The sequence below is a fragment of the Hypanus sabinus genome, chromosome 5, assembly GCF_030144855.1.
Source record: "Hypanus sabinus isolate sHypSab1 chromosome 5, sHypSab1.hap1, whole genome shotgun sequence".
Taxonomy (NCBI): Eukaryota; Metazoa; Chordata; class Chondrichthyes; order Myliobatiformes; family Dasyatidae; genus Hypanus; species Hypanus sabinus.
Window position 1 is genome coordinate 164,234,457 of NC_082710.1, and position 13,946 is coordinate 164,248,402.

Sequence of the window (13,946 nt, forward strand, 5' to 3'; positions counted from 1 at the left end):
CAACAGTCCGTGGTCTCCGTTGTCTGATTCTCCTCTTCATGATGCACCATACATTTTCAATAGGAGATAGATCTGGACTGGCAGCAGGCCAGTCAAGCACACGCACACTGTGTCTACAAAGCCACGCTGTTGTAGCCCATGCAGAATATGGTCTGGCATTGTCCTGCTGAAATAAGCATGGACGTCCCGGGAAGCGACGTCACCTTGATGGCAACATATGTCTCTCTAAAATCCTAATATATGCCTCAGAGACAATGGTACCTTCACATACATGCAACTCATCCATGCCATGGGCACTGATGCACCCCCATACCATCACAGATGCTGGCTTTTGCACCTTTCACTGATAACGATCAGGATGGTCGTTTTCATCTTTGGCACGGAGAACTCGACGCCCGTTTTTTCCAAAAACTAGCTGAAATGTGGACTCATCTGTCCACAGCACACGGTTCCACAGTCTTTCGGTACATCTGAGATGAGCTCGGGCCCAGAGAACTCGCTGGCGTTTCTGCATAGAGTTGATGTATGGCTTCCTCCTTGCGTAATACAGTTTCAAGTTGCATTTCTGAATGCAGCGATGGACTGTGTTAAGTGACAATGGTTTTCTGAAGTACCCCCGAGACCAGGTGGCTATAATTGTCACAGTAGTACGACGGTTTCTTAGGCAGTGCCGCCTGAGGGCTCGAAGATCACGCACGTTCAACAGCGGTTTCCGACCTTGCCCTTTACGCACTGAGATGTCTCTGAATTCTCTGAATCTTTTCACAATATTATGTGCTGTAGATGTTGAAAGACCTAAATTCTCTGCAATCTTGCGTTGGGAAATGTTCCTTTTGAACTGACTAACAATTCTCTCACGAATTTTGGCACAAAGGGGTGAGCCACGACCCATCCTTGCTTGCAAAGACTGAGCCTTTGATGGACGCTACTTTTATACCTAGTCATGATACCTCACCTGCTGCCAATTAGCCTGCTTAATGTGGAGTCTTTCAAACCGGTGTTACTTGAATATTCTGTGCACTTTTCAATCTTATTTTAACTCTGTCCCAACTTTTGATGAGTATGTTGCAGCCATCAAATTCTAAATTTGTGTATATTTACAAAATACAATTAAGTTGGTTAGTAAAACTATTGAAAATCTTTTCTTTGTACTTTTGTCAGTTAATTAAAGGTTCACGTGAATTAACATATCACAGATTTTTGTTTTTATTGCATTTTGGAAAATATCCCAACTTCTCTGGAAATGGGGTTTGTAGATACACCTCAAACCGTCGGTCTGAGCACGTCCCTTCTCTATCACCTGCCAATCCTCCCTCTTGCACTGTCTCCAAGCTTTCTCTATTTGCGCCAACCACCTCTTCCTCCATCTCTTCAGTTCAGTTCCCACCCCCCCGCAATTCTAGTTTAAACTCTCCCCAAACTGTATCAAACTTCCCCGCCAGGATATTGGCCCCCTTGGATTCAAGTGCAACCCGTCCTTTTTGTACAGGTCACACCTGACCCAAAAGAGGTCCCAATGTTCCAGAAGTCTGAATCCCTGTCCCCTGCTCCAATCCCTCAGCCACGCATTTATCCTCCACCTCATTCTATTCCTATACTCACTGTCACGTGGCACAAGCAGTAATCCCAAGGATACTCTCTTTGAGGTCCTGTTTCTCAACTTCCTTCCTTATTCCTTGTAGTCTATTTTCAGGACCTCTTCCCTTTCCTAGCTATATCATTGGTACCAATATGTACCACGACCACAACAAATGGTTGCTTTCAGGGTGTTTGGGAGCCCTGAGGGATAAAGATCAGTAATTAATAGCTGCAGGTGTCCCAGTTCAGAGCTGCCATAGTGAATCCAATAGTCAGGGGTGGCCAAAAACACATGATGCAGTTACCCTGCAGGTCCACCAGAGGGGAGTGTTGAATAGGGAATGGCATCACGTGTCTCTGACATGGAAATGATGGGGAATGAGGGTGACTGGCACCCACAGTGCCCGGTTACATTTGTACAGTGTGTGCTATTCCTTTTTCACTCCAGGAAAAGGGATTCCCAGTTGGAAAACACTGGAACAAACCAATGTTCTGCAATTAAAGTTCTTGCCCCAAGTTTCCTAGTCCCAGATGCCCTCAAGCAGCACCAGGACTCTCTATCTCCCCCGTGACCTTATACTCAGACCATAAGAAATAGCAGAATTAGGCATTTGGTCCATCGAGTCTGCTCTGCCATTTCATCATGGCTGATCCAATTTTCCTCTCAGCCCCAATCTCTGCTTTCTCCCAGTTTCCCTTCATGCTCTGACCAATTAAGAATCTATCAACCTCTTCCTTAAATAAGCCATACATAAAGACTTGGCCTCTGAAGCTGCATGTGGCAAAGAATTCCACAGATTCACCACTCTCTGTCTGAACAATTCCACCTCATCTCCGTTCTAAAAGGACCTCCCTCTATTCTGAGGCTGTGTCCTCTGGTCTTCAATTCTCCCATCATCGGACAGATCCTCTCCATAACCACTACATCCAGGCCTTTCACCATTCGATAAGTTTCAATGAGGTCACCCCTCATTCTTCAGAATTCTAGTGAATACAGACCTGGAGCCATCAAATGTTCTTCATATGAAAAGCTTTTCAATCCTGGAATCATTTTCGTGAATCTCCTTTCAACCCTCTCCAGTTTCAGCACATCCTGTCTAAGATGACGGGCCCAAACCTGCTCACGATACTCACCAGTGCTTCATAAAGTTTCAACTTTACATCCTTGTTTTTCTATTCTCGTCCTCCTGAAATAAATGTTAAACTTCCATTTGCCTTCCTCACCACAGACTCGACCTGCAAATTAACCTTTAGGGAATCCTGCACATGCACTTTCAAACCTCACTGCACCTCATTATTTTGTATTTTCTCTTCATTTAGGAACATTTCTCTTCACTTTTTCTGGCAAAGTGCATGACAATACACTTCCCAACTCTGTATTCCATCTGCTATTTCTGCGGCCTTCTCCTAATCTGTCTAAGTCCTTTCTGTATCCTCTCTACTTCCTCAAAACGACCTGCCAATCCATCTGTCTCCATATCATCTGCAAACTTTGCAACAAAGCCATCAATTCCATCATCCAAATTATTGACATACAACGTAAAAAGATTCGGTCCCTGTGGAACACTACGAGTCATCACTATTATCAGCCTTTCCTGCAATATTTCTTGCATTGAAATATATGCAGCTCAGGACACAAGTCGCACCATGCACAATCTTTTGATCTTCATCTGTGGTCTTACCAACATCTGCCTCCACAACCTCTCCACTGATTGTTCTGACACTCTGGTTCCCATCTCCCTGCAACTCCAGTTTAATCCCACCATGAAGCATTAACAAACCTTCTCTCTCCAGTTCAGGAACAAACCGTCCCTTCTGTATTGTTTTCACCAAAGCGACATACCTGTTGTTGAAGGGGATGGCCACAAGGGTACTCTACACTGGTTCCTTAACCTCTTTTCCTTCCTGACAGTCACCCAGTTTCCTGTGTTCTGCATCTTGGGTGTAACTTCCTCTCGATACGTCCTATCTATCTCCCCCTCAGCATCATGAATTATCTGGAATTCATCCAGTTCCAGCTCCAATTCCTGAATGTTGTTTGTTAGAAGCTGCTGCTGGATGCACTTCTCCCAGTTGTAGTCGTCAGGGACACTGGACGTCTCCCTGCCTTCCCACATCATACAAGGGAAGCATTTCACTATCCTGCCTGGCATCTCTACTGTTCTAACTGGGCATATACAAAGAAGAGAAGGGAAAAACAACTTAAGTTTGTCTTTTCTTTGCTTTCTCTGAGTGAAGCCTGCATTTGAAGAGCTAAAGCCTCAAGATCACCACTCTGACGATGTCCACTGAGACAATGGACACTGTGCTTGTCCCTGCCTTCCTTTAACTTGCTCTCACTAATCAATCCCAAACACTGACTGGCGACTGGTCACTAAACTGTCACCTGCTGCCTTTTATCCTCAAGAAATGAACCAGATTGATGTCCCCTCCTCTCCAAACTTCTGATGCTGGTCAAAGCTCTTTTTCTTGTAAAATTTGTCTTCTTGTAAACTTTAACTACTTCACACTTTAATTGTCTCAGATCCATTTAGCACAGCCCTAGTTTCTGCAAATGTCCACCAGAATCCTTAAAGACCAATTACTCCCTCCTGTGATTTGGGACACAAGATTCCTCTCTGTCTCCAAGACCTATTAATGACTTGTCAGAATCCTGATGCACACATGTCTTTGTCTGGCTGTAGAGTGGCATTTATCCCTGGTTTTGCTCATTCCCTTCTATTAATCCCTGTTGACCACAAAACTGCTCCCACTTCCTGCTTCATTGGGAAATGTGGACTTGCAAACTGTCACCCCTCAGTCAATCTGATACAAGTTGTAATCCAAACACAAATCCTTGCAGGACACCATTAGTCACATTCTCCCAACATGAGCCACGTAATCTCCTGCAAATTATCCCCACACTCTGCCTTGTCCCATTGAGGCAACTGTCTGCTCAGGACAACATTTTGCCTTCAGTTCCATGAGCATCAGTGAAATGCCATTAAAGTCTAAACCTCCAGCAGATCCCCCTGTGGGAAAGGACTTCAGCTGTGGGACTGAGGACTTCAGGTGCTGGTGGTCCTGGTAAAGCAGTTCACAACATCCTGACTGAGATACTCACTTCATTCCAAACAAACTCCAGAGAACCGAGTTCATCATTTACATGAAAATACAGAATAATATTTCAGCACATACCTTTAAACACCATCCAGGATATTGTAGCAATGATGACGACAATGAGAAAACCAACATTATAGACAGGTATCCATCTTCTCAATCTATCACCATCTTTGGATAAATGAAAATCAATCAGTTTGAAAGCCATAGTAACAGATCTACATAAATTATTTCACATAAGCATCGATTTACAATGTGTTCTTGGTAATGAAGATGGACCCTGAGTCAGTCAGGCTTCTTAAACACAGGGAAACCCAACCAGTTCAGAAATGGAGCAGAAATCAGAACACCGGACTGAAGAAAGTCCAGGGATCTCTCTCACACTGGCAGCAAGCAGAGAATCCAGGAAACAACAGAAAAACACAAACACATATTTGATAACTTCTGTAATCCCTTATTGAGTGTCTGCACATGCAGAATTGTCAGATACACTGCAGTCTCCCTGTGTACGTATCCAGCAGATGAGGTAACAATCCACTGCAAATCAGCTTTGTATTATTCTAGAGATGGTGAAGGTTTCAATTTAAATGAAAGGGAGAACATGTTGGACCTGGTTACACAAACAGAGACCCCCCCTCACCTCGGATACTCAGACCACATCTCTGTTATGCTAATCCCAGAATACAGCCCACTCATCAGGATCTCCAGACCAGTTCAGAAGCAGGAGAAAACCTGGCCAGCAGGAGCCATCTCTGCTCTTCAAGACTGTTTTGAGCCCACTGACTGGCACATGTTCAGGGAGGCTGCAACTGATGGCGACTCTACCAACTCAGAGGAGTACACGGCACCAATGACTAGCAAGTGCATTGATGATGATACTCTATCCAAGACCATCACTTTACGCGCTAATCAGAAGCCATGGATGACCGCAGAGGTGCGTGCGCTGCTGAAGACCTGTGACTCCGCCTTCAGAGCAGGCAACAAGGCAGCTCTAACAACAGCAAGGGGTAAACTGTCCCGGGCCATCCAAGGGGCAAACCATGCACATGCCCAGCTAATCCACAGTTACTTTCAGGACAGCGGCGACACACGGCGCATGTGGAAGGGCATCCAGGACATCACTAATTACAGGACAACATCACCTGCCTGTACGGGTGATGCCTCCCTCCCAGATACGCTGAATAACTTCTACGACCGGTTTGAGGCGGAAAATGACATGGCAGCGAGGAAGTCCACCCCTCCTGCGAATGACCAGGTGCTGTGTCTCACCGTGGCCGACGTGAGAAGAACCCTGTGCAGGGTCAACCCACGGAAGGCTGCTGGACCAGACAACATCCCTAGTAGAGTGCTCAGAGGATGTGCAGACCAGCTCGCAGATGTTCTCACTGACATCTTCAACATCTTCCTGAGCAGCGCCACCGTTCCAACGTGCTTCAAGGCCGCCACCATCATCCCCGTGCCGAAGAAGTCTTCAGTGTCCTGCCTCAATGACTACCATCCCATTGCACAGTGTCATATAATACCATGGTCCTGAAAAAAGTTGTCTCATTTTTACTATGCACTGTACTAGTAGTTATGGTTGAAATGACAATAAAAGTGACTTCCTGCCTGTGGTGACAACACCCAGCCCCAGCTACAGCACTGAAGTTCCACTGTGAAGCCTGTTCTGTTGTTGAGGACTGAACCATCACCACACCCAGATGCTCAAGGCTTCAAACAGTGCTCTGGTCCAAGAAAAAACTGAACTCAATGTGAGTGCAGACTAAACTGTCCAGATGCTGGGACATTTAACATGGATAAGGATAGTGGTTGTCCAGGAAGTCCATCGGTAACCAGTGATACATGTCTGAGGGATTGTCCACCATAAGATCCAAGGGACACTTTTCCTTCACCCAGATTTTTAATTCATTCACTCTGATAGGTTCAATAATTATTGTTTAGAAGGCTACAAGACCATAAGACATAGGGGAAGAATTAGGCTATTTGGCCCATGGAGTCTGCTCCACATTTCAATCATGGCTAAATCTTGTTTACCGCTCCTCAGTCCCACTCCCTGGCCTTGTCCCTGTAACCTTTAATGCCTTGGCCAATCAACAATTTATCAATTTCTGCCTCAAATACAACCAACGACCTGGCCTCCACAGCTGCCTGTGTTAACAAATTCCACAAATTACCATCTCCTGGCCAAAGAAATTTCTCCCCATCTCTGTTTCAAATGGATGCCCCTCTATCCTGGGGTTGTTCTCTTGTTCTACACTTCCCCAACATGGGAAACATCCTTTCCACATCTACTCTGTCTAGGCCTTTCAAAATTCAAAATTCCTCTAAATTGTAGTGAGTACAGGCTCGGAGCCATCAAACGTTCCTCATATGATAACCCTTTCATTCCCGGAATCCTCCCTGTGAACCTCCTCTGAACCCTCTCCAATGCCAGCACATCTTTTCTTAGATGAGGAGCCCCAAACTGTTCACAATACTCAAGGTGAGGCCTCACCAGTGCCTTATAAAGCCTCAGCATCACATCCCTGCTCTTATATTCTAGTCCTCCTGAAATGAATGTTAACATTGCATTTGTCTTCCTCATCACTGACTCAACCTGCAAGATAAACTTTAGGGTGTTCTGCACAAGGATTCCCAAGTGCCTTTGCATCTCAGATTTTTGGTTTTCCTCCCTGTTTAGAAAATAGTCTGCATATTTATTTCTACTACCCAAGTGCATAACCATGCATTTTCCAACATTGTATTTCATTTGCCACTCTCTTGCCCATTCTCCTCATCTGTCTAAATCCTTCTGCAGCCTCCCTTTTTCCTCAACACTACGAGCCCCTCCATCAATCTTTCTCAACCAGGATTCCGTGAGAGTTTGTGATTGAAAAAATAAACTTTGATTTTGGAAGTCCGTGCAACGTGTGATGCTAACACTCACAGTGGTTGGCAGTGACCGAGCAGACCTGTTAGCAATCTCATTAGAGGTCTCTCAGCCCAGTGTGGCAGTGCAGAGTAGGGCCGTGTTTCTTTGGCCATTGACAGTTGTTGAGAACAGAGGGGAGGATGGTAGATTGATAAACGGTGAGCACTGTACTGTACAGAGGAGTGTGGTAGGCTGATTATTTTTGAATGCTGTACTGCACGGAGGAATGGACAGTAGACTGATAAATGGTGAGGCTGTACTGCACGGAAGGGTGGAACGTAGGCTGAAAATTGGTGAGCGCTGTACTGCATGGAGGGGAGGACAGTAGGTTGATGAGGAGCATGAAGTTTATTTTCAGCACTTTGAATGGACAAACCCATTTTTATATTTTGCTAACCCCCGTGGTTTACAGACATGTCTGATGTTCCAATGTGGTGATTTTTGAATTACAATATTTTGAATCATTTCACTGCACTCGTGCAACAATGGACACAAAAAGCCCGTCTCTACAATGAAAGCTATTTATCAATGGGTGTTTCATGGACCGGTGATCCAAGTTGTCCTATTCCATTGAGCTCAGTCTGTGACTAACAACTTACTGCGTCCTTCCTGCGTCTCCTCCTCTTCAGCAGTCGCTCTTCTGGATTCCTGAAAATTCTTGTCTGCACTGCGGATCGGTGTTCTCCAGCGGTCTCTGTCACAAGCCAGCTGCTGCCACTCATTCACCTCGATATTTGTCTGAGAGAGCTGCTGCTTAAGTTGGTCTTTGTGCCTCTTGTGCAGGACACGGTGATCTCTCTTTCCCTGAGAGAGTTCTCTGTAGAGTACAGCTTTTGGTAACCTGGAATTGTCCATGTGAGACGTGTCCTGGCCAACAGAGCTGCCTGAGCAGCAAAGTGGCTTCAATGCTTGGACGTTGAGCTTCTCCGGGACCTCATTGTTGGAGACACGATCCGGTCAGCTGATACCCACGACGGAGCAGAGGCAGCACTGATGGACGTACTTGAGCAACTGGATTTGCTTGTGGTACAAGGCCCAGGCTTCGGAGCCGTATAACAGTGTTGTGATGACGGCAGCCCTGTACACCTGGATTTTTGTGGACAGACTCAGCCGGTGTTCTTCCACACGTTTCTGGAGGCATCTGAAGGCACTGCTACCTCTGGCAAGTCGATCATCAACGTCCCTTACTATCGTAGCATCATTGGATCTGACACTGCTCAGGTAGGTGAACGTGGTGAGAGGGTGGTTGTCAATGATGATCCGAGATGAGTTGTAAACCCCACCAGGGGGCTTCTGACGGAGGATCATTGTTTTCTTCAGACTGACCGTTAACCCCAAAGCCCTCGCAGCCTTGGTGAACTGAGTGACTGTAGCCTGTAGCATGTCCTCTGTGTGCGTGAGACGAGCACGGTTGTCCATAAATAGTAGCTCGAGAATGGGCTCCAACATGGATTTTGTTCGGACGAGAAGGCGGCCACCCTCAAACAGTTCGATAAGTAAATGTGTTGATGACATGTCACATGATGCTGAAGAGGTTTTGTGTGACGAAGTGAAAAACAACAGCTTCTCTATCCCAGGTGATAAGTCAACAGATTTGACTGATAAATGTCATGTTGTAGCACTTATAAAATTTGCAAATGGTGAAACTCAAGAGAACTTTTTCTGTTGTAAAGAGCTGCCCAAAACAAGCAAAGGCCAAGATATATTTAATGTTTTGTCTTCATATCTGGAAACAAAAGGTCTGTCTTGGAGGAACCGTGTTGGCATCTGTATTGATGGTGCCCCTCGATGGCTCCATGAGAGGTTTCATTTCTCTTGTGAAAAAGAAAATCCTGACGTTGTCACAACACACTGCTTTCTTCACAGAGAAGTGCTGATGTCAAAAACTCTTGGAGATGAAATGAAAAAGTTCTGGATGATGCTTTAAAAATGGTTGACCTTATTAAACAAAGACCAGTTTACTTGAGAATGTTTAAAAAAGTGTGAAAGCCTGGACAAGGAGCACACCGATCTCCTCCACATACAGAAATCCGGGGTCTGAGCAGGGGAAGAGTTCTCAACAGGATGTCTGAGCTGGAAGGTGAATTGCAGGAGCACTTGCAAGAAAATAGTAGGCCAGGGTTTGCTGAGTGCTTTGACGATGAAGGATGTCTGCAGAAACTAGCCTACTTAGCAGACACTTTTCATCATATGGACCAGTTGAACGAGTCTCTGCAAGGTGCTGGAGAAAATAGTTTGACTTAAAATGACAAAAATTTTGTATTTAAAAGGAACTGAATCTTTGGAAAAATCATGTTGCAAAAGGAAATCTTGAAATGTTTCCAGTGCTGCTTGGGCTTGAGAGTGAGCAAGGATCAGAAAGTCTCAAGTCTTATTGAAAACCCCCTGGAATAACTGCAGAACAAACCTGAACAGTGTTTTTCCTCCCTTTCAACACAAGTGTATGACAGGGTGAGGGACCCTTTCTCTGAATCTCCTGCTCAGCCTGAGAACTTGACTTTGAGAGAAGAGGAGGAACTTTGTGAGATGCCGTCTGATCGTGCGCTCAAGATGGGATTTACTGACCTGCCCCTGGACAAGTTCCGGATTTCTGTGAAAGAAGAGTATCCTGCCATTCATTGGAAAGCAATGAACATTTTGCTGCAGTTTTCAACTTCTTACATGTGTCAGCAAGCTTTCTTTTGTTTAACAAGCAACACAAGCAAGAATAGAGATCGTTTCCTTTCAGTTGAAGGTGAAATCTGTGTGTGCTTATCTCAAGTTTGACCCAGAATTGAGTATTTGTGCAGCAAAAAGCAAGCACAGGTTTCACATGCCAGGCCGATATTTGAGCCTCAAAATGTCACTTAGAATGAAAATGTTTTTTCAAAATATTGTATAAAATTGTGTCTTAGGCTGTATTTTTATTCATATTGCATTGGCTTATGGTGTTTAGTAATTTTACTATTCAACATAGTCAATAAATTTTCATGTTGTAAATAGCATTAATTCAAATCTATTTACAACCCTTATCTCTATTAAATTTTCTGAGCCTTGAGTCAGTTTACTAACTTACGACAGTTATTTAACAGAAATTTGTTACGTTTGCCTTGTGAAATTTTAAAAGTTATGAAAGGGAAAGAAAGAGATTAATTTCAAGAATGGTAAGCTAAGCTTAACTGCTTGCTTCTTCAACAAAGGTTGGCTAAAAATTTATTCTCTACTGAAAAGAGCATTGACAATTTTTTTGGATAATTATATCTGCAACTTACTGATCACACTAACGTACTGAGCTGTAGATATAATAATTTTTATCAGGAGATTCCTGAGACCTGAAAATTAATTTAAGGGTTCCTCCAGAGCAAAAAGTTTCAGAAAGGCTCTTCTAGCCTGTACATGTTTGGAAGTTAAGCACTTGTGTGCCAAAGTGAATATAGATCTGAGTTAAGATGAGATGTATTTATTCATATTTTTGATGTTGTGTACAAGATACAGGATGGTGGGACTCTAATGTTATTGTATTGCTTTTGTATATTTTGTTTTATTTATTTTCATACTACATATGTAACTAGTTGATACACAAGTGTGTGGACCGAAGTTAAGCTTTTGATAAAAGACTTGAAAAAGTACTTGTTGTTCTGAGTGTGTATTCTTCTCAGGCTACAAAATTTGGTACCAGCAGTGGGGTAATTCCAAGCCAGTTTGGAGGGTTCTATGCAGTACAATATACAATACATAACAGGGTAGTGGTGAAGGACAGGACAGTCGTTCCTGTGAGACGGTATCACGTGGAGACCATGGTAGAGTCTTGGTGCCGGGTTGGGACATCAGGGACTGAAGCCAGGATGTAGAACTGTGACGGTGATCCAGAGCAACTGCGGCCGTGAAGTCATCGTGTTTTCTGCAGGCGATGTCAGCAACCCCTTTTCCAGGCTTGTTGTAGAGACCCTTTAATGACTTGAGTTTTCACAATGTTACATTCAGAGGATGAGCAAACTGAACCTGAATTCAATGAACAAATTAGAGAGATGCCTGGTTGGCACGAGGAAGCCATGGCAACTGTTGATAAATTAAGCAAAAGGTCCTATGTATACGTTCCAAAGGAAAGACACATTTCTCCAGTTTCGGGGGATGCTGAGAAAGATGCGAGGTCTGTTGATGACTTTATTGAAGAAGTCGATTGTGTACTTCATGCTGGAAATTAGACTGACCGGGATCAGTATGATTTTGTTATGTCACTGCTCAGGGGTGCAGCTCTAGAAGAAGCACTGATGTGCAGTGATGACCAGGCTGATGACTTGTTCACCTGTCTCAGGGAGGCTTTCAGAGACAAGCATAGTGCACCCCAGCTGTTGCATAGCTTCTAAGACATAGAGAGTTTTCACATGCCCTAGCCAGAGCTCAATTTTCTACTGAACCGTTCCACTCATGCTCAGGCCAGTGGAAGGCTCATCTGTGGTTTTTAAGAGTCGTCAGGAAATGCAAGGATTGTAAAGTCAAAGTGAGTCAGTAGCCAGGCACAGTGCTCACCTCCGAAAGCTCAGGAATCCAAGTCTGTCACTCTAGACGATGTCCATAAAGTAGTCACAGAGCAGGGCAAAGCCACTAGTGAGTTGACTCAAGCAGTGAAAGAACTTACTGTACAGAGAGGTGTTGCATATGCTATTAGCAGTAGACCCAAGTTGCAGCCTAGATTCACAGAGGATGGGCAACCAGTATGTCTCAAGAGTCAGGTGGGGGGGGGGGGGGGGGATGTGGTCAAGAATTTCCCACGGAAGTGAAGTACAAGGGATGTAGAGCCGGCATCTTCCAGCCCTCAGGTTGTTGTGAGTCGGCAATTCGGGGCAACCTCATAGATAATGTACAGCCATCCCGTGACCAGTTGCTGCAATTTGCCATGGGTCCATGTACTATCATTGAGCTTAAGATATCAGGTGTCGCTGTCCGTTGTCTGTTGGACACAGGTAGTCAAGTGAGCACCGTGACTGAGCAGCTCTTTCGAGAACACTTGAATGGAGAGGATGAGGATATGTTGTCCACTGCTGGCTGGCTTAGGTTAACAGCCACTGACAGTCTTGATATTCCTTACCTTGGGCATATAGAGCTGGAGGTTCAAGTGATGGGTGTGAAAATATCTAATTGTGGCTTTCTAGAATTCAGGGATCCTGTTAAAACTGAACAACCAGTACCGTGCATGGTATATGAACATTACAAGCTAATGTAGACAATTTGTCTACTTGTCAACTTGTCTCTGCAGGATTTGACATGACTCTCGAAGGAAAGTTGGATTCTGGCTGGAGAGATGATTTCCAGAAAGTGCAGATGTGAACTACTGAAAAGAAAGTCATCGTCTGAGTATCAGGAAAAGATACTGAGCACATACCTGCTGAATCTGTAGTTACCATTGTGGCTAGGAAGGCCACTGGAGATGCTGGTTGTGACAGTAAGTTGTTACCTGAGCCATTTAACACCACCACCCCTCCATGCTCGTTGACTCTCGTAGTCGTACAGTACCAGTTCAGGTTTTAAACCTCTCTCAAGAGGATGTGTGGCTCTTACGAAGACCCAACTGGGTATACTGTCAAAGTTAGAGTGTGTAGATAGTGATCAGCAACGTGCTGTAAGATTTCAGCGGATCTCAGCTGGCACTGAACAAGTGACTGTTGGTGTAAAGGAGGAGGGTAGTAACCACAAGTTAAAGTCAATTCTAGACAAGCTCGACATTGGGGTAGTGAAGAAAAACAAGCTCAGCTCAGAGCTTTACTGGTTAAGTACCTGGATATCTTTGCAGATGAAGATGAAGACTTTGGGTACACTGACAAGGTCAAGCATGAAATTCAGTTAATTCCTGTGTATGCCTCACCTGTAGTGTTGGTACAGAAGGCTGATGGTAGCATAAGACTGTGTGTAGATTATTGGAGACTGAATCTCAAGACCAAATAGGACACGTTCCCGGGTCCCCTGTATTGATGAGAGTCTTGATGCTCTGTGGAGAGCGCGATTTTTCTCGACAATAGACCTCACGAGTGGTTACCACCAAGTAGTGGTAGAGGAGTGTGATGGGCATCAGACTGATTTTCGTCCCCGTTTGCTCTATATGAATATCTTCACATGACATTTGGGTCTGCAATGGGCCGGTGACTTTTCAAAGACTCGTGCAGGCAACCATGAATCACTGAATCTTCCAAATTATGCTTGTGTACCTGGATGATATTCTGATGCATTCACAGACTTTCCAGGGACACTTGGAGAGGCTTGACACGGAGCTTCAGCACCTCAAGGAAACTGGTCTGAAGGTAAAGTTAGAAAAACTTCATTTTCTGCAGTCAGAGGTAAAGATCTTAGGACATGAGACATCAACCAAGGGGATAGGCACAGA

The 13,946-nt window shown here is 44.6% G+C and overlaps 1 protein-coding gene across 5 annotated transcripts in view; it reads right to left on the bottom strand.

Annotated features, from left to right (window-relative positions):
- LOC132394528 (uncharacterized) overlaps positions 1 to 13,946 on the bottom strand; it is a 102,542-nt gene that overhangs the window by 23,128 nt on the left and 65,468 nt on the right. For all 5 annotated transcript variants that reach the window (XM_059970808.1, XM_059970806.1, XM_059970809.1 and 2 more), the window contains one exon: positions 4,756 to 4,848. In XM_059970808.1, the coding sequence (XP_059826791.1) occupies positions 4,756 to 4,848 (93 nt within the window). The remainder of the gene's footprint in view (positions 1 to 4,755; positions 4,849 to 13,946) is intronic.